The sequence below is a fragment of the Coloeus monedula genome, assembly GCF_965178545.1.
Source record: "Coloeus monedula genome assembly, chromosome: 12".
NCBI lineage: Eukaryota > Metazoa > Chordata > Aves > Passeriformes > Corvidae > Coloeus > Coloeus monedula.
In genome coordinates this window covers 17,798,579-17,825,457 of record NC_138792.1, presented here as the reverse complement: position 1 = coordinate 17,825,457, position 26,879 = coordinate 17,798,579, and the positions used below count along the sequence as shown (strand labels likewise).

Below are 26,879 nucleotides of genomic sequence, written 5' to 3'. Positions count from 1 at the left end.
CAGGAGCCTCAGCCTGAGTCGCTGCTGGGTGCTCTGAAAGATGCAGTCAGAAAAACACTGGGTATTTATTGCTAAGGTACTCAGCAGTACTGTAAATACTTGGGTAAGAGAATAGTGCCACAGGATGCCTACTACATTGCATGATAAGACAATAATATTCTTTATGAATTCTTTTTGTTTGCTATTATCAACCAATGTCCGTATCAAGCTCTGCATTAGAAAGAAGTGGTGCAGAAGTGTAACTGAAAACAAATACCAGTATATTTAAAGTACTGTACTAGAACTCAGCTTATAGTATGAGCTCCTACAATCATTTTATATATTTAGATATATATAAATACATATCTATGTATATAAAATGTAACATGGTAGTTGACATTTCCTTGTAAAATGCCCTAAAGTTCACATTTTCACACAATTTTTCTTGAGAAAAAATATAAAAATGAAGACATAAATACATTGGCCACTCTTAGAGATGAACATTTATTTTTGCAACATTTCCAGGTAGTGACCATCTTTGCAAATAAAAGGACAGAGTTATCAAAATGTAAACTCAATCCCTATAGTGTGCCTTAAAATGTACACTGTACATCTAAGAAATAGATCCCAGTCTGGCCCTATGGGCACTCTGTACATGCCATTTAAATACTGTGTTTGTAATGTGCTGTGCCTGCCTTTCAAACGAAGGAACACGAGCAAGCAGGTTTGGCACAGAGGTAAGATACGAGTAGAACAATATTGGTTGTTCACTAATGCTGCAACTTCAACTGGTTTTAATAGAATTTGAAGTATTTCATGGTGAAAGAAAAAAAACCATCTGCACTGAGTAAGGTACATACTGCAGGTTTTCATCGTTTCTTCACTGTGAATTTAAGTGACACATGACTGTGAGTCACAAAATTCAAAAAAGCATGAGAAAAAAGCTAAAAAACCTCCTGAACTAATCAATTACATTCTGTGATAGACTGACATCTATAGCTGAGTTAATTATTCAAAATTATGTAATGTCTGGCAATAATTTTTAACTGCTAGCAGTACATTTGCAAGTGGGTGAAGTTATTCAAAACATCATTCAAAAACCAATCTGTATTGATTGGTTTGGGAAGACACACAAGTCACACAGTGTATTTCACTTCCTTGCCTGGGTGAGAATGGTTTGTAAGAATCAGATTTTGGGGAAAATACTTGTATTCTTGGGGGGAAAAGAAGATTGCTCTGAATGCTACTGAACATAGATTTCAAAACCATTCACAGTTTGCTCTGACTCTGCTTGCTAGAATAGCTCTAAAAGGCAGAACGAAGGGGATGTGAATACAGCTGATGTCATTTCACTGAAACAGATTTCACTGAAACAGATTTCACTGATAATTTTTTCACAAGATAAACCTAATTGTCTCTCATACATCCAGGACTGTAAAATCCATGTAGTTCAGCATAAGAGAGGAAAAAATGTTATCTCAGTGAGGTCCTAATATCCAGGGAGAGATTTTATTATTCCCAAAGTCAAACCCATGTGGTGGTGTCCTGGGTATTAATTCCATCTCCGCAGAGCCGCTGAGGGGGGCTGACCTTAGCTGGACAGGGGGAAAAAATGTCATGGAAAAGCTCCCAGGTTGAGATAAAGACAGGGAGATGACCTACTAATGGTTATCGTAGGCACACCAACTTGACTTGGGGAAAATTCATTTATTAACAATTTAAAATACAATTGCATAGTGAGAAACAAAGACAAAATTAAAACCACCATTCCCTTGCCTCCTCCCTTCTTTCCAGTCTCAATTTCACCCCTTCATTTCCAGTGAGCAACAGTGTAAATTATAGAATCCATTTGGAAATTAACTCATACTATACATGCAAGAAGTGATGGATGATCACCAAATTAGTTAAATAGATTGAACTATCTAAATTCCTAAAGAAATTTAAATATGCCTTTTGTTTCAAACCCAAGAGATGGTTTGTGCTTTCATAATGAAAAGATCTATATTATTTTCAAATAGCTTTCCAAAAGGATTTCAAATGCCACTGTACTGTCACTCAAGACAGAACCAAGCATATTCAGTGAAGTCACAGGAAAACAGAGAATACTACTTATAGCTGAAAATGATAAATATAATTGGGAAGATATATTTCTCAGAAATGACACAAGTAGCAGGGAAAATAGATTATCTCAGTTTTAAGTTTAAATACAATTTCTGAAATATGAGTAGATGAGATAAATAGTTGAGAGTTCACACTTTCGCTCAGCTTATCTTTAAAAACCTTCCAGTGTCATGAGATCATTGTTTCTAAAATTTCTTGGAATTGTGAGTCTGCATTCTGCTCTTGCAGAGCAGCTCTCAGCAAACCTGATTTGCACTGAATAGGCCAAATAAATTGTCCAGGAGATTCATGAGATGAAATGAGATGAGATACACTGCAGAAATTCCCTCTAATGGGCTTAAAATTAACTGGGAGAAAAGTTTGAAACATTTGTCTGGCATTGCTTGTGCCTTAAAGCAAGCAAAATCAAATTGCTAAATTAAGCAATACAAAGACTTTATTCTTTCACAAATGTCAGCTGGCATTTGGAAGCCGTTTCACAGCAACTTATCATACCCCTGGCACATGTACTCAACTCCACCCTGCAGCCCTTCCCTCCCTGCCATGGGTTTCCTCCTCCTGGATGTAGGTGCCAATCTATATGTACTGCAGAGAGTAATGTGCACAGTCACCACAGCACAATTATTTGAATTTTCACCACCTTTGAACTCACTGGAATGCAAAGTGCAATACAGATACTGTATTTAAAAATTCATGCACCAAATCCTGCTCATGTGTTAAAATATGTCTAATTCTCCTGGACCAATAGGTGCTGAAACACACTGTACAAAGCAGCTGAAATTGTTGTGGTCGTTTCGATGCCATATTTTTAAATAAGAAGAGAATGAGGTTTGGCTGTTGCATTCATCAAGGGAAATAAATAGCACCAGTACAATAGATTTATTAATTTACCAGTTTTCCTGCCTGAATTCTCAGGTAAAACTTGGTTTTTAACATATACAACAACATGGAAATGTTGTTTGGATATGATTTATTTAACTGGATCTTATTAGTGTCTTCATTCAGGATTCCTGCAGGTAAAATGTCTCAGCCCATAGACTTTTTCTGACACCCTACAAGCTGAGTCTTTTTGTTACTGGCTATTTTTCATTACAACTGATTTAATGCTCCCCCTGAGCTACTGATTCCCCTCCTTTTTTAATACTGTTCTGTATTCAGTGACATGTCAGATCTTTGAAAGTGTCTTAATAGCTCTCTCAGCATCACCTCCTGAGAGAACTGAGACATTTTTCTTGGTTTCATTATTTTAAGTGAAAACTACCCTGAGCTTGCTCTAATTGACACGAACAAAAATCAAAGGAGGAGGAGGGGGTTCTTATCAGTATATTCAGCTCTCGGCTGCTGCCTTTTGAGCTGGAAATGTGGTGCTCCACTGGCTTTTTCCAAGGAAAAAGAAATGAGTGTTGCAGAGAATTGTACATGGCCACTTAAGTCTACTCTTACTCCTCTCAGCAGTTACAGCCTTCCAGGCCAGAACACTCATTCTCCAAGGTCTTGTGAAGGACAGTACAGGTACCTTTGAAGGGGTTACTTTACAGCAGCTCTGAGAAGGGCTAAGCCTCCTCAAAAGTTGTAGAATTCTGCTGCTGACCTTCAGGAGATTTCACTTTAAATGTTAATAGGACTTCTGGGAGAAAAAATAACAATCAGGTAGAAATTGTTTGACTCAACACAAATCTGAGGAGAACAAAGAACATTCTTCTTATTTTTGTCTCAAGTAATGCAAATCAGGCCAAGATTATCGCATACCTTATTTGCCATATTCTCTGCTCACGTGGTTTTACTGTCTTCCAAAGCGGTAAATGCATTCTTTTCTGCCAAAAAATAGCAGTATTTATGACCAGGGTGATATAGCTGGGGGCTGTTGATCCTCGAGGAGGGACAGCTCTGCCAGCAGAGCTATTCTGTGATAATTCATCAACAGTTTGTACAAACTCTTCATGCAGTGGGGAACAAAGTCCTTCAAAGATGGTTTGTGTAAAACGACCCCTGGCTAAGGCATGATGCAGCACAACAAAACCAGCCCCCTCTGCAATGCCTGTCAGCTGCCCCTGAACTAGAGGATACCGCCAGACAATTTAATTTACAGTTTAAACGCTCAATTTGTCAGTATAAGCAAGTCTTGTGTCTCTACAGATATTCTGACTGTCCTAGAGAGATTCCTTCAAGAAGAGAGCACAGGCCTGTCTGTATTGCTGGGTCTCAGCTCGAACACCCCATTCAGGGCACACCTGGGTTCCCTACATTTAATGTTAGAGAAATAAGTGTTGGCTTGGTCTCATAGAGGATTTTATTCTCTCCTCAGTTTTCACAGTAGGGAAATGGTGCCTTTAGGGCAGCCAGAAGGGCACAGGTTTTCCATGGTAGATTTTCCATGTACCACATGCCTTAGGCCACCGAGACAACACATCACTTTCCCTGCTGCCAAATGATGTTTATTTACCACTAGGACAAAAAATGGGTCATAACAGGAAAGACTGGAGAAGCAATATTAGCTATTCATTTATATTCAGTATTAAAAAGCTCTTTTTCTTCCAGAATGTTTCCCTCACTAAAGCTGACGCTCAGGGTAGGTTTTCCAGGCAGGATGGTGTGGGGAAAGGTTCTCCATCTCCTCTCTCAGATGAATTCATACTGAGTGGCTGAGGCTCTCCATGGGTGTTATGTGGGCACAGATCTGAAAATCCCATCTAAAAATCGCACCTGAGCCACATCAGCTGATGTATGGAAATTACATGGCTATTTAAACCAAAACTAGTGGGTTCTATTTTCTTAGTTGATGTTTATAGGTATTTTCTTTGCTCCCATTACACACAAGCAAAATGTGATGTTTCCAATCAGTTCCACTCTCTAACGTGGGGGAAGGGACTCTCTGCTCTGGATATAACTAATAGTGAAAGAAACATTTTTTAAAGCTTATTTTCTACATTTTACGGGTTTTAACACTCTTGCACATCCAGAAGGAGGTTTATAAATGATATTGTTTAAGCTTCTATCAGGTTTGAAGATAGGTGATATACTACTGGGACCTCCTCTTAAAAAAAAATAAAAAATGAAATCATTCAGACAGAAACTGCCTTCAGGAAAAGAACCATATTCATTCTTAATGCAGGCCAGGCAGATATACCTTTATTTTTATCGAGCACATACATGTGTTAGAAGTGACAATTAGGGACTTTAAGCATTAATGCCACTGTATGAGCAGTACTTGAAAGAAAGCAATGTTGTAAAAATGATCAAATACGTCAACAACCTGCTGTTTGACCAGCTAAGCCCTGTAGCTTCTGTCCTCACATTTCTAGAATATTGTTCATCCTCAGGAGCTGGTGAGGGTATCAATACAGATCTTTTTACTAGCAGTAAATGCATCTGTCCGAATGCTGCAGATTAACTAAGGATGTCACATTATACATATTAACTATTGCATTTTTTCACTAGCAACCACGAAACAAGTATGTCTTAACGAACCGTGTTCACTGGCCAAAAAACCAGTAAGACCCTGTTACCAGTTAAGACTTCTGTTTTACTGAGAAACAAGGATTTCAGCTTAAAAATCTGACGAGAAAACAGGTTAGGATATAAGAGAAATGCACTAGTATTAATAAACTTTTTACATTTGACACATACTGTATTGCAAAGACAATATCCTTGTAAGATCATTAATTGCTGGGCCATAGGTGACTTCCGTCTAGGTTACTAAATAGCTAATAAACCTTGTATAGAGCCTTTTTTAGATAACGCTTACATGTATGGAAATGTATGACACCCTTGTACTATGGCTTGCACTTTACTTGCATTAAACTGTGAAGTAGGCTGTAGTAATGTCTTTGTATATTCAGGGGTTGAAATACCAAAGCACTGGAGTATCGTACTGCTGGTGTTCAACCTGTCCAACGTGCTGACGACGTGTATTTTGCAAACCCCACCAACTTCAAATCTTTGGCAAATAACGCTATGGGGTCTCCATGGTCTTTGTTTCTTTGTAAATATAAACATTCTTACCGTTTCTGTAGCAATAGGAGGTTATAAACCAAACTTTCACTAGGACTGTTTTCAATAACAAAAAAAAAAACAAAAAACAAACAAAAAAAAAATCTATAGCGCCTTGTATAAAAGTCATGGAGACTCCATGACCTGTGGGCATTTTTGTTTACAAGCAGTATGTATATATGTATTAGAGGCAGAACTGTTATTTATCACAAAGTTATATTGTGGATGATTCTTTCTTAAATAAATATATGTTTTCTGTCATTAAGAAAAATAAGTATTTTAGAGCCATCTCGCGAAGTTTGAAGTGTCAAGCTTCACATACGAGTAATCTTCCATGTTTCAGCCTTGTTTTTCTAATCAGCTGGGAGATGAACTAAGAGGCAATGGAAAACCACCTGTCCATGCCAGGGAAAATGTTGGAGTTGTAAGTTTTTGAGCATTCTGCAACTTTTCTATAATTCCCATCGTGCTTAATGCTTTGATGAGCAGATGCTCCATCGGTACCGCAGTAAATCCCTCAGCTCATGGATGCTACAGAGAGAAAACCAATGGTTCTAGACTAATACAGGTCAAACGAGGTTTCAACCCCTGGATAATACAGTATTTCTTCAGTTTCACAACAGTATTTTTAATTTTATACTTGTCTATGTTGAGAGATGATCCAATAGTTTCTATAGGCAATGAACATTAGGTTTCTTTTTTCCCTCTTTCCAGATGAGTTCTGTGTGAATTACTGTAACCGGCTGAGTTTTTTCTATCACAGATTAATAACTTGTTAACTTTTTGTGTGTCTACAATGAAAATTTATGAATGGAAAACTTCACTGTGTGTTGCTCACTGGGCATATACCTCATGGTACATTGCACAGACATGTAAGTTGTAAGTTGCACTGCAACATTAAAAAAAGGAACATATTGCTCTTTTTTCAAAGATATTAACTTATTTAAGAGATATAGTCTGTACATTAATAAAAAAAAAACAAAAACGAAAACAAAAACAAACATTTATTCTTCCTAAATTCAAACAAAGCTTTTGTTTTGGGGGAAAAAAAAAAAAAAAAGTTGTAAACTTCAGTTGTAAATTTGGACTTCAATAAACGAATTATCTGCACTTAGATTGTGCGTTTCTGGAGGATTTTGTGTGTTCTGAGGGTGATCCAGGCTGAGTGCGATGCGGGATGAGGGGCATCCTTCCCGGTCTGAGGGCCATGCCGGCTGAGGGGGATTCTGCACGGTCTGGGCGCGATCCCTGCCCTGGCTGAGGGGGATCCCTGCCCACCTTGGGGCGATCTTGGCTGAGGATCCATCCCTGCCCGCTTTAGGGCGATGCCGGCTGAGGGCGATCCAGCCCCGGCTGAGGGGGACCATCCATGCCCGCTTGGGGCGATGCCGGCTGAGGGCGATCCCGCCCGGTCTGAGCGCGGTCCCGCCCCGGCCCCTCGGCCCCGCCCGGCGCGGCCCATCCCGGGCGCCGTACGCGGCGCTGTCCAACATGGCGGCCAAGGTGAGTGTCCGCCCGCCCTCAGGCCGGAGCTGCCTCCGGCCCCGCGGCTCCGCGGGCTCCGCTGCCCCTCAGGCTCCGCTGCCCTTCAGGCTCCGCTCCCGCTGTCCCGCGGGCTCCGCGGGCTCGGGGCAGCCGGGGCGGCTCCGTGCGGCCCCTCGGGAGCGCCCGGCCCGCCCGCAGCTCCGGCGGTGCTGGGGGGAAGGAGCCGCGGGTGCCGCGGAAGCCGGGGTCAGGTGGAGGAGTGGGGCAATGAGGGGTCTCTGTGGTAGTGTGGGACCTGAGGGGGAAAGAGCTGGTTCGAGAGGTGGTTAAATTGTGCAAAAGGGAATAAAGGCAGTATTTCTCTTCTGGTTATTCTGCATCTACTCACAGCCCCCGAAACACCTTCAACTAGAGGAATATCGAGATGATAGTTTGGTAGTAACATGATAAAGTGCTAGTAGTGCTGTACATCACTAAAACAAGGCTGTTAAAATCACGCTGTTACGAGCTAACAGGGTTACAAGTATCTAAAATATCTCGACTCGTAGGAATAATACAGTGTCGTTAAACAGAGAAAAACGTGCTTGTAAAGCTCTAGGCTTTCTCACAAGCGTTTAGACAGGTTTTCCAATGTTCACAGTCAAATTGATGAATAGGTTGCTCTCACATGAATCTTCCTATTTACTTTTGAAAAGCATTTAAAATGTGTATATATCTGCAGAGAAAACTATGATGTCAACAAGGACAGCCAGAGAAATTAAAATAAAACATTTACCATAAGTTTGTTATGGAAAAAGAAATTGTCTTTGGCTTTGCTGTCTGGCTGGGTGATCTTGAAGTACTTTGGCTCAGTACATAAATCGGAATGATTCAGTACCTTTAGTGAAGTGACGTAATTTTATGTGTGTTCTTTACTATGAAAGATTAATAAGAGTTTTATTCTTCTTAAGATTTCACTCTCTGTGGGTCACCATCTGGCAGACCAAGATTAAAACCCAATCTATGGAGGTGAACTGGGAGGATGCTCTGTTCCACTTGTGTGTGGGTTTTTGGTAGTTGTCATTAGAGATATGTAAATACACACCTGAATTAGGATACTGGGTTTGGCCCCCAAGCTTCTGGCAATTGTCATATCTTGTGTAACTTCTGGGAAAAATAAACCAAAAGGAGTGAGACAGTTTTCTGATCCACTGCAAGACATCTCAGTGGTAGGAGAAAGTCATAAACCTATGACTCTTTATTCTTTAATTAACATTTTATTATGGAAAATATGATGTGAGGTAGCAGCTAAATTTTAATCTTATTTTAACCTGGCTGGTAGATTCCCGTTTTGTGATAGAGAACTCGTATATTTTTATATATAAATCCATGCATCAGATTTTTGCATATATTTTGCATATACTCCACTCCTTTGATTATGTTTGTTTTGAGGCTGTTCCTGCTTTCAGAGCAAGTTTCCTGACTCATGCTCCAATTCTTGAAGCAAGTACACAGAATTTGTAATTTCAGTGGGAAACAATGTCTTGGAGATTAGCATAAATTAACTATATGGTTTTATTATGGTTTAGTTTGTATTCTGCATCTTTTGAGTGCAACGTAGTGAATTCTTTGTAGTGATGCAGCTTTTTAACTTTTTTTTTTAATAGAATCTGTATTTTTTATCTTTGATAAGATTCCAGCACTTTGAAGCAGATTGTTTGAAATGCAAAGACTTAAAGCCAAAATTATCCAGGTACATTTGACAGTTTTATTATTATATTTTGATTGGTCTTACTCCAGTTCTACTATTAAGAGGCGTAGCTGTAACAATTTTCTGCTAGAGAGTGTATAATGCATTTCTTCAGAAAATAATTGCTGTTCAGGCTTCTCATCAAAAATAATGCCATGTCTGTTTGGTGGGCTTTTATGCCTAGGGAAAAAAAAAATCCTTCAGTTGTAAGTACTGCAGGTCAGGAACATGGCAGTGGTGTTACAGGTAATATTTTAACTCCTGCCACTGACATTCCCTTCTGCTGGTGTTTAGCTCTGTGTCCCTGCAGAATTCATCTCCAGAAATGTCACCTGGCCTCATCGCTTTTGTAGCTGCAGCAATTTCCTGAATTCATCCAAAAGAAGATTTTTATTTCTAGCTAAGTCAGTTATCAGCTGATGCTCTGAAATCATTCTACTGGCTGAACATGTAATTCCAGGGTGTTTCACAGCTCCAGCTTGGTGCAGGTGTTTTTCTCTGTGCTTCTTTCTTAGTGTTTGATATATCAATATGATCCTGCCGTTTCCTAATTCTCAGTGACTTCTGTAGAAGTTTTCATAGGTAAAATGCTTTTTGATTTCTTCAGCTGAACAATATATGATTTTCCTTGCTTAATACATAATGCCTCTTAAGAAACTTTTAATAAAATAATTTCAATAAGTGAATATGAGAAACAACTTAGCTAATTGAGTCTTTTTAGTGCATCTCATGATTAGATAAGGAACAGGATAAACAGCTCCATGCAGTGAATCCTCTTTAATGCAGTCAAGGTGATGTTGCTTTTTCTTTCAGTCTGGTTCTTTGTGATTTCAGTAGAAAAGGGTGAAACCCTCTTGGAATAACTGTGCCAGTGTAAATGTTAGCCAGTACAGCTGTTTCCTTAGATCTTCAAACATTTATGTGTTTGTCTGCAGGCACACAAAAGTAAAGCAATTACTGTCAGTCAGGAGCTGGACCACTTTCATCATTCCCAATATAGCTTTCTCTTTTGCACTGAGCACAGAACTCCATTGTGACTTTTAAAAATATATGAATTTTTTTAAGTGAACAGTACAGCTTTTCCATGCTCTGTCACTTTTAAATTCAGTTGTGCTTCTAGTGTCTACTGAAAATTGGTATCTTGTTCTGGTAGCATGCTGTACTGAAATAAGTAATCTGAATTATGTGATAGGTTTTAAATAGTTTTTCTTTAATAATTCTTTGAAAATACAGAGATTTTGAGGACACACACCTCTTCTATATGATCTTCTGTAGCTCAGACTGTGGCATTTTGCGTTTCTTATCAGAGAGGCAATTATTGTGCTAATTGGGACTTACTTTGATTGTCATCCTCCTCTCTCACCTGGTCTCTGTGTCCTGGGCCTGTCGGGTGTCACGAGAGCCACGATCCTGGGCTGGGCACATGAGCCAGCAGAACATCCCAGTGGCTTTTCCTGCTGTTGGGCATGGAAGGAAAGATGGCAAGTGGCTCTTGGAATGGCAGCCAAGAGCTCAGCTGTACTGACAGTTTGATGTTGCTGTGTAACCTTCACTAACGCTGGATGTTAGATCTTTTGTCAGCATGTGACTGACTGGATTCATGGCCAGCCCTGCTGGTGGCAGCGTGGCTGATGTTTATTTTTTGTATGTAAGACTTTTCTCTGCAGATTCTGGCAGTGGAGTCACCTCCATCTTCCTTCTGCCCACATCCACACCTCCCCACACAGCTGGGGCAGCAAGGGAAGCACACAGACCTTTAATGTCACGAGTTTTGGCATCTCCCCCTGTGCCACTGCAGACACAGACGTGCTGTGGGCTCAGTGTCTGCTCACACACCTGGGGATGCCCTCCCAGTGAGGAGAGGGGCAGAGCTCTCACAAATTCCTGCTCAGGGTCACTGCCCTGCTTGGCAGTCTCTGGGGGAAGAGGAGCTTGCTCTGTCTCTGCAGCAAATAAAATCAGCGTGTTTTTGCTGAAATGAGTCATTCATTGACTTGGAGTTCCTGCATGCTGAGTAAATTACATCTGAATTCATCCGAACAGGTGAAGGAAGCATCAGTGTGCCTTTGAGCACAAAGTTCTTCCTCGTATTTTGGACATAAAACTGTTGTCAGGGATCTTTAACTTTTTCTTTACCATTGTAATTTGAGATAATCTTCGTATAAGTCAGAAGGCATTTCTAAAAGGCATAAGGCTTAAAAAAGGTTTTAAAAGTGACTTGTTTAATCCCATATTTGATGAAGCCCAAGGGAAATTTTTATTTCAGCATTAAGACTCCCTTTTTTCATCTCTCTGTCCCAGGTGGCAAAGCTGGCAGCTGTTTATTCTGGGCTGCCATTTGTATGTATTACTGTATATGCAGCAACAGAAAAGGAGTCAAAAAGTCAGCTGGTGAAGCCAGATAAGGTATGAATCCTCCTTTTTGCTGGTCTTTAAAATAATACTGGAAAGATCTGCAGAATAGCAGCTCTTTCCATTGAATTATATTACCCAGTAACTAAAATACATAGCAAAGTAATAGGTGATAATAAATAACTGACAACTGTAGCTCAAATAAAGCACAAAGTGTTACTAAATTAGTAAAGTTTTGTCTCATTGTCATTATTACAGTAGTTCAAAAATGAAGTCAGAAAAGGTAAAAATAGAATACTTTCGGATGCATCCTTTTCTAATGTACAGTTTCTAGTAATACACACATCCATCTTCTGATTATTCTTGCTCATGCCTTTGCTGAATGATAGTTTGTCATACTCAGTAATTTTGCTGCTTAGAATCTGTAGAGTTGCTTCAGTTTTCATTTCTAAAGAGTGAAGTCACACTTGAGTCAGTTTGGAACTCTAAAAGTTCATAATTCCATGTAGAGGTTTTGTTTGCCATATTGAGAATACTGAGCATTTGCAGGCTTGAAAAACCCCATTCAAGTGCAGCAGCTACTGAGAATAGAGAACTCTGTCCCTGCTGTACAGCTGTGCCTTTGTTTCCAGCTCCCAATTTACAGTGCACCCCCTCTGAAGTCAAAATACATCGAGGAGCAGCCTGGGCACCTGCAGCAGCAGCTCTCGGCAGTGCGACAGACGACCGGCCGCTACTTTGGGTGGTGCCAGGTAAGGAAAGCCTGCACCCAAGGCTTCCTACAGTTCCTCAGCACTCGACTCACCACTGAAAAAACAGGTTACTTCCCCCTGGAGGGTTTCTTGCAGTCTCTTGTCTTGGCATAAGATAATTTAGGATGGAAAAATGAGCCCTCCTTCTACAGCAGTAGTAAACTCTTGCTGGTGGGACTTGAGGACGTTTCGGAGTCTGAAATTCCAGGTGCAGTCCATGGAGAAGGAGCTGCTTTTAAAGGGCAGTACCTGACAAAAAAGACAGAGTGCCTCTCATGTACCTGTTGCAGCAGGGTGTTCCTCACAAGTCGTCAGAAATACCTCCCAGCTCTGTTACTGCCTGTTCCAGGTGGAGAGGGAACTGTGGGGCCTGTCACTGCTCTTGTACCTGCTGGGAAGCAGCAGCTTCACCCTGGCTGTTGGCAGGAAGAGATTTTATGCTTGTGTTTTGCTTTTACATAAAAATGTAGACCCTAATAGTTGTAAAAAAAAAATTCAAAACGTCTTCCTGTATTTTCTGTAAATTATTAATTCCATTGGTGTGTCAAAATGTTGTCAGTGACTGCATGACTGAAATACTCTTGCTATAAATCTGTAGCAAACTTTTTCATGCCATTAATCAGTGAGAGTTCCTGACACTGAGTAGCAGTGACCTCTGGCGGTACAAATTCGGTGGTGTTCTTCCAAACGGTTTTCCTGAGAGACTCTTTAGGGAAGAGAAGATTGTATTTTATAATTGAATTTTCTCATATTGTACAGTTGGCGTCCAGGTGTTTTCCTACTCTACAGTTCCTGACATGTCAGTTTTGAAAGTGAGCTTACATTAGAGATTTTTTTAAAAAAATTAATTGTCAAGGTAAGTTTTAAAAATATAAAAATGTTTGTCACAAAGAGGGTAGATCTCTGAACAGCCTTTCTAGAAGGTCACTGATCTGGTTTGGGTTTTTTAAAGTTACACAGTAATTCTTTGTCTCGTGCTGAGATATATGTGAACAGCTACTTTTGCAGAGATTTTACTTTCTGGTTTCATTTTTTTTCTTTGTAGAGTGCTTTTGTCTTTGTTAAAAATGGAATAGTGGATGCAATTCAGTTTGGAAAAGGTAGGCAAGTCACATACCTGTCTCATTTCATGTATATTAACTCTCAGTAAAATCAAAGTTTTCATCTTTATTTCTTAAGTGGGAAATAAAATAAAATTACTAATACTGAATTTCCCTGCTTCTTTTTTGTCTTCTTTTTTTTTCCATTTTGTAGATGCTTATGTTTACCTGAACAACCCTCCCCCAGACTTTCTTCCCAAAGCCAGTGTAATTACGGTGTCAGGCTTGGCTGGTGTAGTGCTGGCAAGAAAAGGTAGGGTTTGCTTCTTTCATTATTGGTCTGTGGGATATGGAGCATGTAGCAATTTCTGTGGTCAGAATACTCTTCTGAAACATTGGCAAAATCCTGTGTGACTAAAAGAAAAATCCTTCCTGGTAAATTGAAAGGACCTTATTCATTGCTGTTAGAAGCTGGCTGAGACCTGACAGAGCAAGATTAGACAGACTAATAATACAATTGTTCTTCTCATTCTTCACAATATTGGAAAACCTAGTTGGGGATTATTTCTCTTTCAGAATGTCAATGTCTCCTGCATTTAATTGCTACAACTATTTAGTTTGCATTTCATTATTGTCTAATTATTCAAAATACTTGGCTCTATACAGGTTCTAGGTTTAAGAAAATTGCTTATCCATTGGGACTTACTGCTGCAGGATATTCTGTTTGTTACCCAGCTCAGTCAGTGGTCATTGCTAAGGTAAGTTTCTGGGTTTATCTGTGGTCAGTTCCAACATAGTGAGACAAGTTTGGATCCTTTAAAACTGGTGCTCCAGTCTACTGTGCCAACATTGCCAGAGCACTTTTTTGCTGATCAGGTTTTGATTTCATTTGGAGTAGGTGGATTTAGCGTGGGAATGTTTCCTGTGGAGTCCTAATACCAATTTAAACATTATTTACAATTTGCTTGATGTAAGGGAAATATGCACTGGATCTTGAAAAGCCTTAGTTTGGGGTCAAGCATGTTCTCATGCAGACATGATTAATTTCATTTGAATGGCATGTGTGTCGATGTATTTTTAAAGCTGTTGTTAAATTACGTTTTTCTAAAAAAACAGGTAACAGGGAAAAAGTTACTTCGTGCGAGTCATCAGACCTATGAGGCTGTGAGGTCACTGTGGGCAGAAAAAGAAACTGTCTCCAAGGTAGGACTTGGGAAATAATGATAACTTACACCTTGAGAGGGAGATTAGAAAGTTGTGGACTCCTCTGCTGATGCTGTTTAACGTTTACTGATTGTGTTAAGCAAGGCACGAACCCCAATCTGATCGTTTAGTCACTTCAGTGTTTAATTGCTCTTACACGTTTCACACCCATAGATACTGAGATCCCCTCTGTAGTGCACAATACATGCAGAGTGCACAATACATGCAGAGTGCACAGGAGAAGAATGAGTTTCTTTTAGAGCTCATTTTTTATCTTGACATGAAGGATCCATTCTGATTCAAGCTTTGGTCTTAAGCAGCCCCTGAATTTAGGCTAAAGACACTCAGGATTACAGTAGGTATGAATGGCTTATTCTTCTACAACCCTTTCAGGAAGTCTGTTTGAATTACCCTGTGATTTATTTCTTTTCCTTGTCCTGTCCTCATTGCAACCATAGTAAATAAATGATCAGTAACCTCTTTATATTGACCTATTATGTATGAAAAATGTATCATGGTTTTTGACATTCTCTTCTCCAGTAATAACGTTCTCTTACAGAGCAGGCTTTCTAACTCTGATATAATTCTTGTTCTCGTCTGAATTCCCTCTAGTTTCTCTGCTTTTCCTGTTTTTAGGGGATTTTGTGTGTGGTTTGTGTTTTTTAAGTGGAGTGGTCAAAATAGGACACAGTAAACAGCTGAGGCCTTGCCAGCAGAGAGTAGAGGGCAATACGAACCTTCTGTAAATTACATATGGAATTTGGGTTAGTAATCCTGGAATGAAACACGGGTTTTATCCAACCTGAAAGGATTTTTTTTCTCAAGTGGAAATTTATAAAACCTTGACAAAAGTAGCACTTCCTGAGAAAAATTTCAGCTTTGTGGAGTAATTTTTCGTTGCTCTTTTCAAAGAAAATTTCAATTTCTCAGTTATACTAACATGTAGAGGTATTTTGCTGTAAATTTACAGTGCTCATTGGCATGCAGTCCTCACCTTTTATTTCCTCTGAGAAGCACAAATGGAATTCTGAGTTTTGAAAATGAGATTCAGATAACTGTCATTAAATAATAGCAAAACAAGAATTGATGTGGTACAGACACTTCTGTTAACTTCATTTTTTTTCCCTGAGTGAAACCTGTTCCCAAGATATATTAGTTTTCATTACTAAGGTGTTAGAATTATTTATCTTTCTATCTTCTGCTAACTAGGGGTAGTAAGTGTTCTGTAAACACTCAGTGCTGTTTCAGTCTTGTGTAAGGCTAAAGGCTCCTCACCTGGAAATGAACTTTTTGGAGGGTCTCAAGTAAAACCACAGCTTCACTCCCAAGTACATACTCATGTCAAATTCCCTTATACATGAATTTATTCTATTTGATCTGTGGGGTTTCATGCATTTTACTTTTTCCATCAGTGTCCCTTGTGTGCAGCTGACTAGTTGAATATCATTGTATGATGTCATATCTGAAAATAATTTCATAAAAGATAAGCTTCTAGACTTGAAAGCTTTATTTTGCAATAATGTATTAAGCATGTACCCATGTGCTTTCTTTTATTAATGTTTGGTTCACAGCTGCAGCAAGAGTCAAAACCAATTATGCAAGAAGATAAGAAAAAGAAAGGAACTTGTAGTACCAAACCTGAGTCTGCTGTTGAGTCAAGATCATTGAACAGAACAGAATCTTTGCCAGTAGAGTCTTGGAGTAATGAAGATCCAGTGCCATCATCAGGTGAATTAAACATTTCAAGTGTAATCTCAGGGCAACTTGCAAATCCAATTAGTTGACTTAATTTTGTACTTACTCTTGCTCTAAACTGGAGCAGACTGTCAGTGCATATTATTCTTGAGAGCATATTTTACATGCTGTCATTTAATACATATTTCAGAGCCTCAGGGAGGTGATAATTTTCTCACTGTGGGCCCTGTCGCAGTATCAGAATTATATATTGTCTGTTCTGTCTCAGTAATGTCAGACACCCAATGTTAATGTAAACCAGATTCCTTTGTAGGCCAAAATAAGGAATAATCCAAATGCAAAACACACAAAAAGGTTTTAATTTTGATTATGATTAGAAGATTGAAGTCTCAAATGGACTTCATTACTTTTAGCCTCTGCTAGCAATGCAGAGATGATCCATAGTGGAAGGAAAGAGGAGTGAGTATATGAGAAATGAAGCATTGGATTTTATTTTCCTGGGTTTTTTGCAGTGGTTCCTTGTGCATCTTAAATGGTTGAGATGATCAACTGATCATGTAACAGCCTATTTAACAGATAAAAAAATTTGTAGTCCAATTTGTAAGAGAAAACAGTGGAATTACCTTATAAAGGACAACTAAATTTTTTTTTAAATACTGTTGCTTTTTGTAAGGGCAATTTCTGAATTTTATTTGTTACAAGGAAATAACTTGGAAGGAGGGAATTGGTTTTTCTGGAAAGCAAGCAGAACGTACTTGAATGAGGGTTTTAATCTTTTTTGCCTTTATTTTCACTATAGTATACATTCACATCTTTGCACCTGAATTTTTTCTGATCTAGCTTGTGGAATGCTTTGATCTGTTTTTACATTTGCTTCAGGCCAAACTGTCTTTATTGGGTTTGTGTATTTAGATCTGTCGTTGCTTTCATAGGTGGAATTAGTTCATGTCCCTAATACAGCCAAAAATATCCATGTCCTAAATGAATCTGTGTTGTCAGAGATGTTTATTTTCTCATTCAAGATGGGGCAAAGTTTTCAGGAGAATGTAACACCCTTTGTTAGACCAAGTGATATAGCTGGAAAAGAAGTAGATCAGGAACAGGGGACACAGCCTTAGAAAAACTTCCTTTACATTCCCTTAGAGCCTCTGGAATTGCAGTATCATTAAATAAGTCAGCCTGTGCACTGTCCTGCAGGGTGAGTGGGGGGGTTCAGTGTTTTACTAAACTCAGTTCATGGGTTTTGGAAGTCATGAAGTGAAACCAGATAAGAGTGCTTGTCTTCATTTGGAATTGTTGCCATCTGGCAGCAGCTTCAGGGAAGATCTGGCAGGGTTGGTTTTGGGAGCCAGCTCTGCTCCTGGGAGCACTGGGGCAAGAAACACTGGAGATTTTTTTCCATGCCTCAAACTTTCTTGGGCAAAGCATCACAATTTCTTCTCTCACTCTGCTGTGTTAGAGGTGGTATTGGAGAGTGGGAGGAGGTCCTGCTCTCCATCCACTGCTGTGCTCAGCATTCCCACATGCCCTCATCCTCTTTTATCACATCTTAACACACTTTGAACTCGAACAGAGAGATTTTGATCTTTTCTTAGTGTTTGGTAATACAGAAATTCTCAAAATGTAACACTAAGCGTTTTTTCCCTACAGCTCAAATATATGCATATTTTTAAATGATATTTCTTTACTATCTCTAACAGGAACAGTGAAGACATCAAAATTTAAGCCTGATGCAAAACTTGTGGACCATGGTCAGTCCAGCCCAGAAGATGTGGACATGTACAGCACCAGAAGCTAAGCCAAGTCTGCTTTACAAACTGCAAAATATTACAGATAAGGGGGAGGGAAGAAGGGAAGGAATAATCTTTACAATACATACTCTGTGAGGTATAATTTAATCAGATATTTTCTTATCTCCCGATTTGTATTATTGACATACATGATTCTGTTCAGTGCTTATTTTGTTCCTGACTCCATATAAGCAATGGGAATTCACTCAGTGTCATTAGTGAGACACTGAGAAAACAAGGTTTGTCAGTGTCTTCTCCCAATGAGGTTTCTCTGTGCCAAACTTGCTAATAAATGTCACTTCACAAAGGATATTTGAGAATGCAAACATATCTCTGCTTTGGCTCAGATGTTCATTGATCTGAAAGAAGAATGTGGGGGATGGGGTTTGCAGAGGCTTCTTCGTCTTTTGTCTTTCAGCTCTGGAACAAAGTGCAAGTTCCTGCTGGTCTGAGTAGCCTTAAAATATCCATGGTTGTATCGTGTGAACAGCAATGGCTTTAATGCTTGTGTAAAAGAGTCACTTTTTTTGATTACAGAATAATTTGGTACTGTTTGCCTTTTTCACAAAGGTGAATGGAAACAACTCTTTGTCCTGCATGCCTCTGGTGTGTTCAAATGTCACTGAAGCTGGGCAGAAACATACAACTGATCTCTAAACGTCCTTTCTAGACTATTCATCAGTTTTCACCTACTTCCAATACTTGGAAGAACTGTGTATAAATTTCTTAATCCATGAAACTGATACTGAATTTATATAAAATCCATTAGAAATGTTTAGGAAGCTGGAAATTGGTAGTTTCAAGGTTTAAACTGCTGACAGACAGTAAAAACGCAGATGTAGTAGGCAGCCAACTTTTTCTTCTCACAAGTTTGTATGCAGTACCCATTGATTTAAATTCTGTGTTTTTCCATAAGAATAATATTAGAAATTACATTTCCTAGGATGAAACTTTCAAACACTGCTTTTATCATTATGTATATCATTGTACTTCTGTTCAACTTCCTTTTCTCTTCATTCTGTTATCTTTCAATTAATGAAAATTTGCTTTGCTGTACAATTGAGGGGGAAGCAAGAGAAACCATATGAACAGATAGTGTGATTGGAAGGCTAAAGCCTGAAATGCTGCTGTTCTCAGCACTGGGATGTGATGGGATATTTGCTCCTGCTTTCCTGAAGAAATTTCACAACCTGATTCATTTTTCCAAGGCTGATAATGCAAAGGCAAATGACCAGTGAAATACAGGCAGAATTCCTGGTGTCCCTGTGGGATTAGCAAAGTTGTGAGGAGATGCTACAGGATGGAATGTGCAGAAGGCACAAATGGTGAATGTGCAAAAGAAGTAAAGCTCTTAGGATGGTTCAGAAACAAACTGATATTTTAAAATCCAAATTTCAGGCAGTGTTGGACTTCGAGTCCAGTGCAAGGTGAAATCAGAAAATGGGAGTTTAAAAAGAAGAGTTCTATCAGTTAAACTTGCTTGGGACAGCTGACAGGATTTAATGTGTTTTGTTTCTTTAATCATCTCTTAAAGGCCCAGGCAACAGTCAGAATTCAGGCAGCTATCAGGATATTAAATCAATCTTCAGAGAGCTCCTGGACATGACACATTCAGTGTTTCATCACGGAGAGAGGAGTAGAAAAATTAGGTAGCTGGGCTTCATATACCATTTCCAGGGAAACAGATGAAGACGTTAAGTGAAAATCATGAAGAAATTATCATTTTCAAGGGCATGACTGGATGCCAGAAATTGTATTATCTGTCTCCCTTTGATAACATTCTGGATAAAAACATAAAGGAAAACCCAGCTGCTCTGCTCCTAAATTGTTAAATATTAACTTTGAGTGATGTGCTACCACAGCAAGTCAACAGGAAAGGTAAGATGCTGCAGATTTGCTTGGATTTTGCAGGAGTTTACTGTGGTGAGATTTTTCAGGACATAGTGAAAACTCTGCCCGGGAATTGGTCTCCTGGGAGCAGGGAGACGAGCTGCTTTGGATTGCTGTTATGGAACCAGCACATCTGCCCTTCCCAGGAGAGCAGGCCTTAGGACGCTGTCGTGGTGCCAAAAACTGCTCAGGGTCTTCCCAGGTTTTGAGGGCATTTCCACTCAAAGCTGGTGGTACGGGTGGGGGTATCTGGTCTGCAGAATGTCCACGGGCTCCTTGGTTGGGCAGGCAGGAGTCAGGTGTCCCATGCAAGCCCCTTCCATTGCAGCCCCTGATCTGGTTCATGCTGTGCATGGCCCTGGTGTGCAAAGCTGGGGCTGTATTTCAGTCCCAAATTACTCCTTAGGGCAACATTGGTAGAGAACTAAACTTCAGAGTTAAACATCTTCTGGGACATAACTTAAAAGTAGTGTTCCTGCCCACTCTGATGAATGAACAGGATAAGGGATGCAGTTCTGCAGCTCATGGAATGGAGTCCCTGTGCTGTGTCATTTCTTTGAGGTAGGTGAGAGGAGTGAGCAGCACAGGATTATTCCAGGTCAGGGTTTGCCAGGTGGCTGCCCCATCCCTGGAAGTGTTCAGGGCCAGGTTGGACAGGGTTTGGGGCAACCTGGGATAGTGGAATGTGTCCCTGCCTGTGGCTGGGGGTGGAACAAGATGGGCTCTAAGGTCCTTTCCAACCCTCCCAGTCTGTGATTCGCTGGTGATGCTGCTGCTGCTATTACTGTCACTTTTTAGCTTAGTGTTTTCATCAGCTGAGATTTCTCTTTCTCCTCAAGGTGGGGTAATTTTCTGTTTACTTCATTTTTATCACCAGTTTTTGTTTACTATCCCCACACAATGGGGTTAAAATTAGAGGGTTTTTGTTGTGAAACAGGTACAGCTAAAGACAACTGTTCCCTAACTGCAGCCAAAGAAAGTGGGAGAAAAGTATGGGAAATTTTGTATTCTGGCTGGGTGTGTTCTCTGCTTTCAGTTCAGACATCTGAACCTCCAAGGGTTATATAATACTTTACAGCTGACTGCAAGGAGCTGTAGCCACATGACTATATTAGTAATTTCTAGTAAAGGTGCTATGCAATGGCTTTAAAAAAGCAAATTCACATCTACATGATGCCATCCTGGGTAACCATGTGCCTGACTTGGGCTCTTGAAGATTTCGGACCCAACCGACAAATCTGCTACAGTGAAAAATTAGCATAAAACATAGGAAAAGTTTTATTGTGAGACATGGTTTTATTAATTTGTAGCAAAACACTTTGAAATGCCTCTCAAATGTATCCTTAAAAGTCACTTAAAGTTTATTTCACAATGCAATAATACAACAACATTATAAAAGTAAGAATGTATATTGTAATTTTTATATAAGTTATATATTTGTGAAAAATTCAGTGTCTTAAAGAATGGGGTCACATGGTATTTTATAATACAGAAATAGGTTTAATTTGCTGCATGGTTTTTTATTTATGGTTGATTGTATTCAATATAGAGAGATTTGGAACTTGTTGATATGAATATTTTTTTTAGATAAAACTGATTGTGATACTTTATTTTGTCATATTGCTGTGAAGCACCTGGAAATAAAGGGTGATAAGATACGTTTTTAAAAGTACGTTTAACTTTTGTCTGTTGTTCCATCTGTAGAAAAACTGTCAATTCCTTGCCTTTCTTTTTAAGAGTTCATTTCGGTAATGACTTTGGTTTATTAATGTAGGGGGAAAAACTTCACCCTTGAAGTACTGAAACTCTTCTGGAAGAAATTGCTGAAGTAACACTAAGGACAGATGAATGCTCGGTGTCCTAAATTTTGAGAAGTGCTTCCATTTTCTTTTCTTTGTTTTTTTTTTCTAAAGAATGGTATAGTTCAGGACTTGGAAAAACTGAAGCTTTTATCCATGCTGAAGGAATGACACTGTTCAAGAAGGAAACAGGTAGTAAATGTGTTTACCTCAGTGTGACTCTGTGCCAGTCTTCCAGGTAAAGCAATTTGCCAACCAAGAGTCATAAATTATGTAATACATGGCTTAACCTAAAGAGTAAATTACTCGAAAGGAGGAAAATTGTGTAAATGAGTGATGTGGCTGTTTGAATGGCAGATTGTCACTGTGATTCTTGAACAGCTTGGGAAATACCGTAAAGGTATTGGAATGCAGCACTGTAGTTATCTTGTAGTGAAAGTTTGCAGTATTTCTGAACCACAGTGAAATGCTGAAAATGTACTTTGAATCCAAAATGATAGTGGGGTCCTACGAAGCCTATACTTTTAAAGGACAATCTGTAGGCACTGGATTGTGTGTGGTTTTTATTTTAAAGTGCAAGGATTCCCAGAAGCCAAGCTCAGCTATGTGCTGGTGGTAAGCTGCAGCCAAGGAAAGCTGTGATTGAAGCCATTCTAGAAGTCAGTGTTGCCTTTTATCCTGCCCCAGCATTGATGTGCTTTTGTTGTGGACCAGAGCTGGAGTACAAACCCCAGTGAAACCCTGGGTTCACAGTGGGCAAAGGCAGAACACCATTGTTCAAGGTGCAGTTAGTTTACAGACATGGGAGATGGATTTTCCTGGAACAACTGAAAGAAATTCCATTGCTGTGACCAGGGAGTGGGTGTAAACTGAGCCTGTCATGGTTTCAAGCCTTGGTAACCTTTTCGGGCCTCTATTTGTAGCAGTCCTGATACCAATGTTTGGGAAATCTGTAGCTCGTGCTCGGTTTGTGTCACTCTCAGGACCCCTGCAATGCTGCAGGAGGAGTGTTCTCCAAAGCCATCTTGAACCAGATCTGAAATGAATTAAGATTAAACATCATGAGCAGTTCCATCTTCCACCACTAATTTTGGTCAGTAACTTTGGTTTACTTATATGTCTCTCTTTGAAGAAATTAAATTAGCCTGGATGTCGTTACGGAATGCATAACTTGGCATTTGATTCTGCTGAGTTCCAGAAACTCAGACAATAAGAGGAGGAAATGGGTGTGCTGTGGAATACAAATCTCTGAGCTGTTCAGGTCTGCTGGCACTGGGTTCATTTGCTGCTACCCAAGTGGGCACTGAAAACAGAAAACAACTCACAGCCTCAGCAGCCCTTCCTGAGGCCAGGTCCAAACCTGCTGCATCCAATAAATGCCAATGATGTAGCAAAGTCAGGAGTTTAGGGTTTGTAACCTGCCTCATTAAAACATCTCACCCAAGGAAAAGCTGCCTACTGCATTTCTGCATCCTTGAATCAAATCTGACAGCCCCAGGTAAAGGTGTTTGTTTATCACCCAACGTGAGGCACTGGCACTGAGCAGCTGGGAGCTGGAGCCAGAGGGGAATTCCCTGTCAGCCAGAAGAATGGAGCATCTGCAGGAACTGCTTCTTCACACTTCTGTCTTACATATGAAGAAGGATGATGCAATTTCTTTCACTGAGGTAAAAATATTTACCTCATACCTTTGTTCTGTGTTGTAAAGCAATCTTCTGGCAGAGCTGAGAATCTCTTATCTACTGCTGTAATATTAAGTGCTGTTGGGCTTTAGCCAAAACAGTATTCTCTCAAGAATTTGCTAGGCATTCATTTTAAGAGATCATTATTTATCCTTTGAAAAGCAAAGGTTAAAGTTTACCTTTTGCTGTTAATGTAACTGTGGTTGGCATGTTTGCATAAGCAGCAGCTCCTGTCAAATTAGGAAACACATGTTGGGATTTTATCAGTTATGGCTTAATTTTGAAAGCACCGTCCTAAGAACAGTGCTTGTGCTAACTTCAATGCAATTAAACTCCACAAACTTGGGGTGTAGCCTGTGTAGTGTTCAGGGTGACCACACAGTCAGGATCTTCTTGTGCAGTGAGTGTTTTTCAGGACTCATTAAATAATAAAGAGTCAAGATGACAGAAGCTGTGCTAAGGTGTGAGTTTCTGTCATCGCTCATCCTTGCCAGAGGGGTATTTTCTGTTATTTTCTCAGAAAAATGAAAAATTAACCAACAAAACTTAACAGCAGATGCATCCAATTACAGGATTCCCTCCTTCCCATCTCATCTCCCTTAGATGGCTTCAGGACCATAGCTTGGTCATGTCTTTAAAAAACAATGTCTGTTCCAGGAAATTGTCTGCAAATACATTCCAAGTTTGTTATCTGTAAAAGGTTATGTAAGCCTAAAAGGAGAAGAGAGAAATGTTCCTGACAGATGCCTCAGTGTGTTGAAATTTAGGTCGTTAAATGAATACCTTACATCTGATTTCAAAAATTCAGAAATAGCAAGATTAATGAGATATTTTTATAGAACTACTCAAGTTTCATAAAGGAAAACATGGTGGGTAAGTTATCAGGACATTGTATCAGTTTGAAGTTAATTAGTAATTCTTTATAGAGAAGGATGCTGTAAAACAAGCTCAAAATCCACAATCCACAGCAGCAGAAAGGGAAGTGCATTCTGCTGCTGGCAAAGTCTGGAAGAAAAGGTCTTTTGTCCCATTTGGCTCCAGGATGTCCATTCTGAAAGTCCTGCCGTGTGTCCTGGTCCTGGCCAGCCCCTTGCTGAGTGGAGCTTCACAACGTAAGGCCTGCTGGAATTCTGCTTTGTGGCTTGTCAGAGCAGGGATGTGGCCATGTCCACTCCACTGGGGAGTGCTGCTGGGGCATTGCAGTCCCACTGGGAAGTATTGCTGCTTGGGAATGCTCCTTTGGCTTTAGGCTGGGTTTATTTTAAATAGTGGGAAAACAATGCAAATGTGAAAACCTTGGTGAGACAACTGCTGTCCTGTGTTTGGTTCACAGGGAAAAGGTTACAGCCGTATTAACTACACCTGAAAACTCAGTATCCTGGTGGGTTGGGATCATTTTGAGTCAGTCTCTGAATTTCAGAAGGGTATTTTTAAATAAGTTAAATGGTTTGGTTCTTTTTCAGTGGGAAAAAACACTTGGTATATGGGTTTAAAAAAATCATACACTTTTTTATAGCAAGTGTTCTTAGACATTTTTTTTATACTAACAGGGAGAAAATCATCAATAATTAAGAGCATGACAACCAGAATGCACTGAAAGGTTATTTTAAGTGAGAAGCTAAGTAATGGAATTGTCTCTGGTTCTGTTAGAGTAGACCAATATTAGCCTGCAATTATTTATTGGAATATTTCCCACAGATTTTATTGATAGATTTAATTTATTTTAGGGTATCCCTAAGCCCATAGCGATGTAAACCAGCTGCAGTTGTTATTTTTCTAATAGAGTTTTGGTTTGTGGTCTATTTTTTTATGCTACTCTAACCTTTCATTTGCCAAAAAAAGTTACCACTTGTAGGCTAACTTGGCATTTATGTAGACCACAGTATTTTGAAGGGCTCAGCAGTGAGTTCCTTTATCACGTGGAATATTAGAGCATTAAGACCAAAGGACACACGCTCCCTCTCTCCCAGCAGAATCACAACTGGTTATTTTCTGCTGCCTTAATATTTTTTGGATCATTGCTAAAAGAATTGTAATTCTGTTACTCATCAGAGGGGTAGCTAAAAACATTGCTTATCTCCTAGATGAACCATGCCAAATGCTGCTTGGGATTTTTCATTGTTCTGTACATTATAGCCATAACACGTGACCTGTAGTTAGGTTTCTTTGGAAAATGTTTCAGTGCTGATGCCCTCTTGAGAGGAGAGCATGCAGTGTATGTAAATGGATTGGTACAATTGGTACCTTGATCACTGTAATCATTTAGATTTATCTCTGATAAGCAGCAAATGTTGGATTAGATGGACTTGGAGAGTAGAAAGGAAGGAGGCTTCCATCTTTTTCTGAAATGCAGACTGCTCCCAGCACAGTCCCTCTGGCTAATAAAGCATCAATCATGAGTTTGTTCCTGGTGGAAAGTCCCTCTTGCAATGGCAAGAATATTAATGCTGCTCTGGCAGTGCCTGCTGGGCTTGGAAGGGTCTACTCAGAGATCTCAGCCGGTTCTGGCTCTCTGGCTTCGTTCCAAATGTGGATCTTCTCACTGGGAACAGTTGTGCACAATTATTCTTGGTTCTATTGGCAGTTTGGGGGCTTTTTTGAGTGTTCAGATTGGTGCCTGGTGTTGAGTCCAAGTCCTGAGCAGGAGAGGAACAGGTAGCAAAGGATGTAGGGTGGGAGTGCCAAATGTGCTGGCATTTGATGGCTGATTCAGGCTGCTGACGGAGTTATCTTTAACCAGCCAAATACCTGTGAAACACTGTAAACACTCAGATTCTGGAACATAATTTACAGCCCAAAGTGTTTACACAGCAAAAGGGATACAGGAGAACCCACATTAATGCAAACCAGATCCTTTTGTAGGCTAAACCAAGGAATAATCCCAATGCAAAACATACAAAAAGGTTTTAATTTGGCTTATAATTGGAAGGTTGGAATCTCTAATGAATTTCATAACTTTTAGTCTTTGCCAACAATCCAGAGATGATATATAGTGGAATTCAGACACAACCACACTTCAGTGATATGATAAAAATCATAACAACACAAGCCATACAATTTCCTGGCCAACTGGAAGATGGATACACATTCAGGGTAAAGTAATTTAAGCAGGTAAATTTTCATTTCTTGAATAGCTTCAAAATTTTCAAGGGACAAGTCACTGGAAAGTAAGATTTAGTATCATCTACAGAGTACATACGAAGCTTAAATTTCTGGTGTAATTAGCAACACAGCCCACTGACAGTATGTTACTGTGTAATTGCATTAAATACTTGTTTTGTCTTAATTCACAGCCAACTGCACTGGAGTTGGGGACTTTGAGGCCTGTCTGGGTAATACAGATGAATTCTGTCCTAGAAATATTTCTTGTCA

General features: G+C 39.6%; 1 protein-coding gene across 1 annotated transcript; it reads left to right on the top strand.

Annotated features, from left to right (window-relative positions):
* Positions 1-7,543: 7,543 nt before the first annotated feature.
* On the top strand, positions 7,544-21,705 carry APOOL (apolipoprotein O like). Its single transcript, XM_082289347.1, has 9 exons — positions 7,544-7,593; positions 11,606-11,710; positions 12,289-12,408; positions 13,454-13,508; positions 13,663-13,761; positions 14,115-14,206; positions 14,565-14,651; positions 16,223-16,379; positions 18,047-21,705. Exons 1-9 carry the CDS (start codon positions 7,582-7,584, stop codon positions 18,142-18,144), a joined length of 825 nt encoding a protein of 274 aa, XP_082145473.1. The 5' UTR covers positions 7,544-7,581; the 3' UTR covers positions 18,145-21,705.
* Positions 21,706-26,879: the final 5,174 nt, after the last annotated feature.

Coding starts and splice junctions, on each gene's coding strand:
- APOOL (XM_082289347.1), top strand. Junction 11,711..12,288: donor AGCTGGTGAAGCCAGATAAG/GTATGAATCCTC, acceptor CTTTGTTTCCAG/CTCCCAATTTACAGTGCACC. Junction 16,380..18,046: donor AGATCCAGTGCCATCATCAG/GTGAATTAAACA, acceptor TATCTCTAACAG/GAACAGTGAAGACATCAAAA.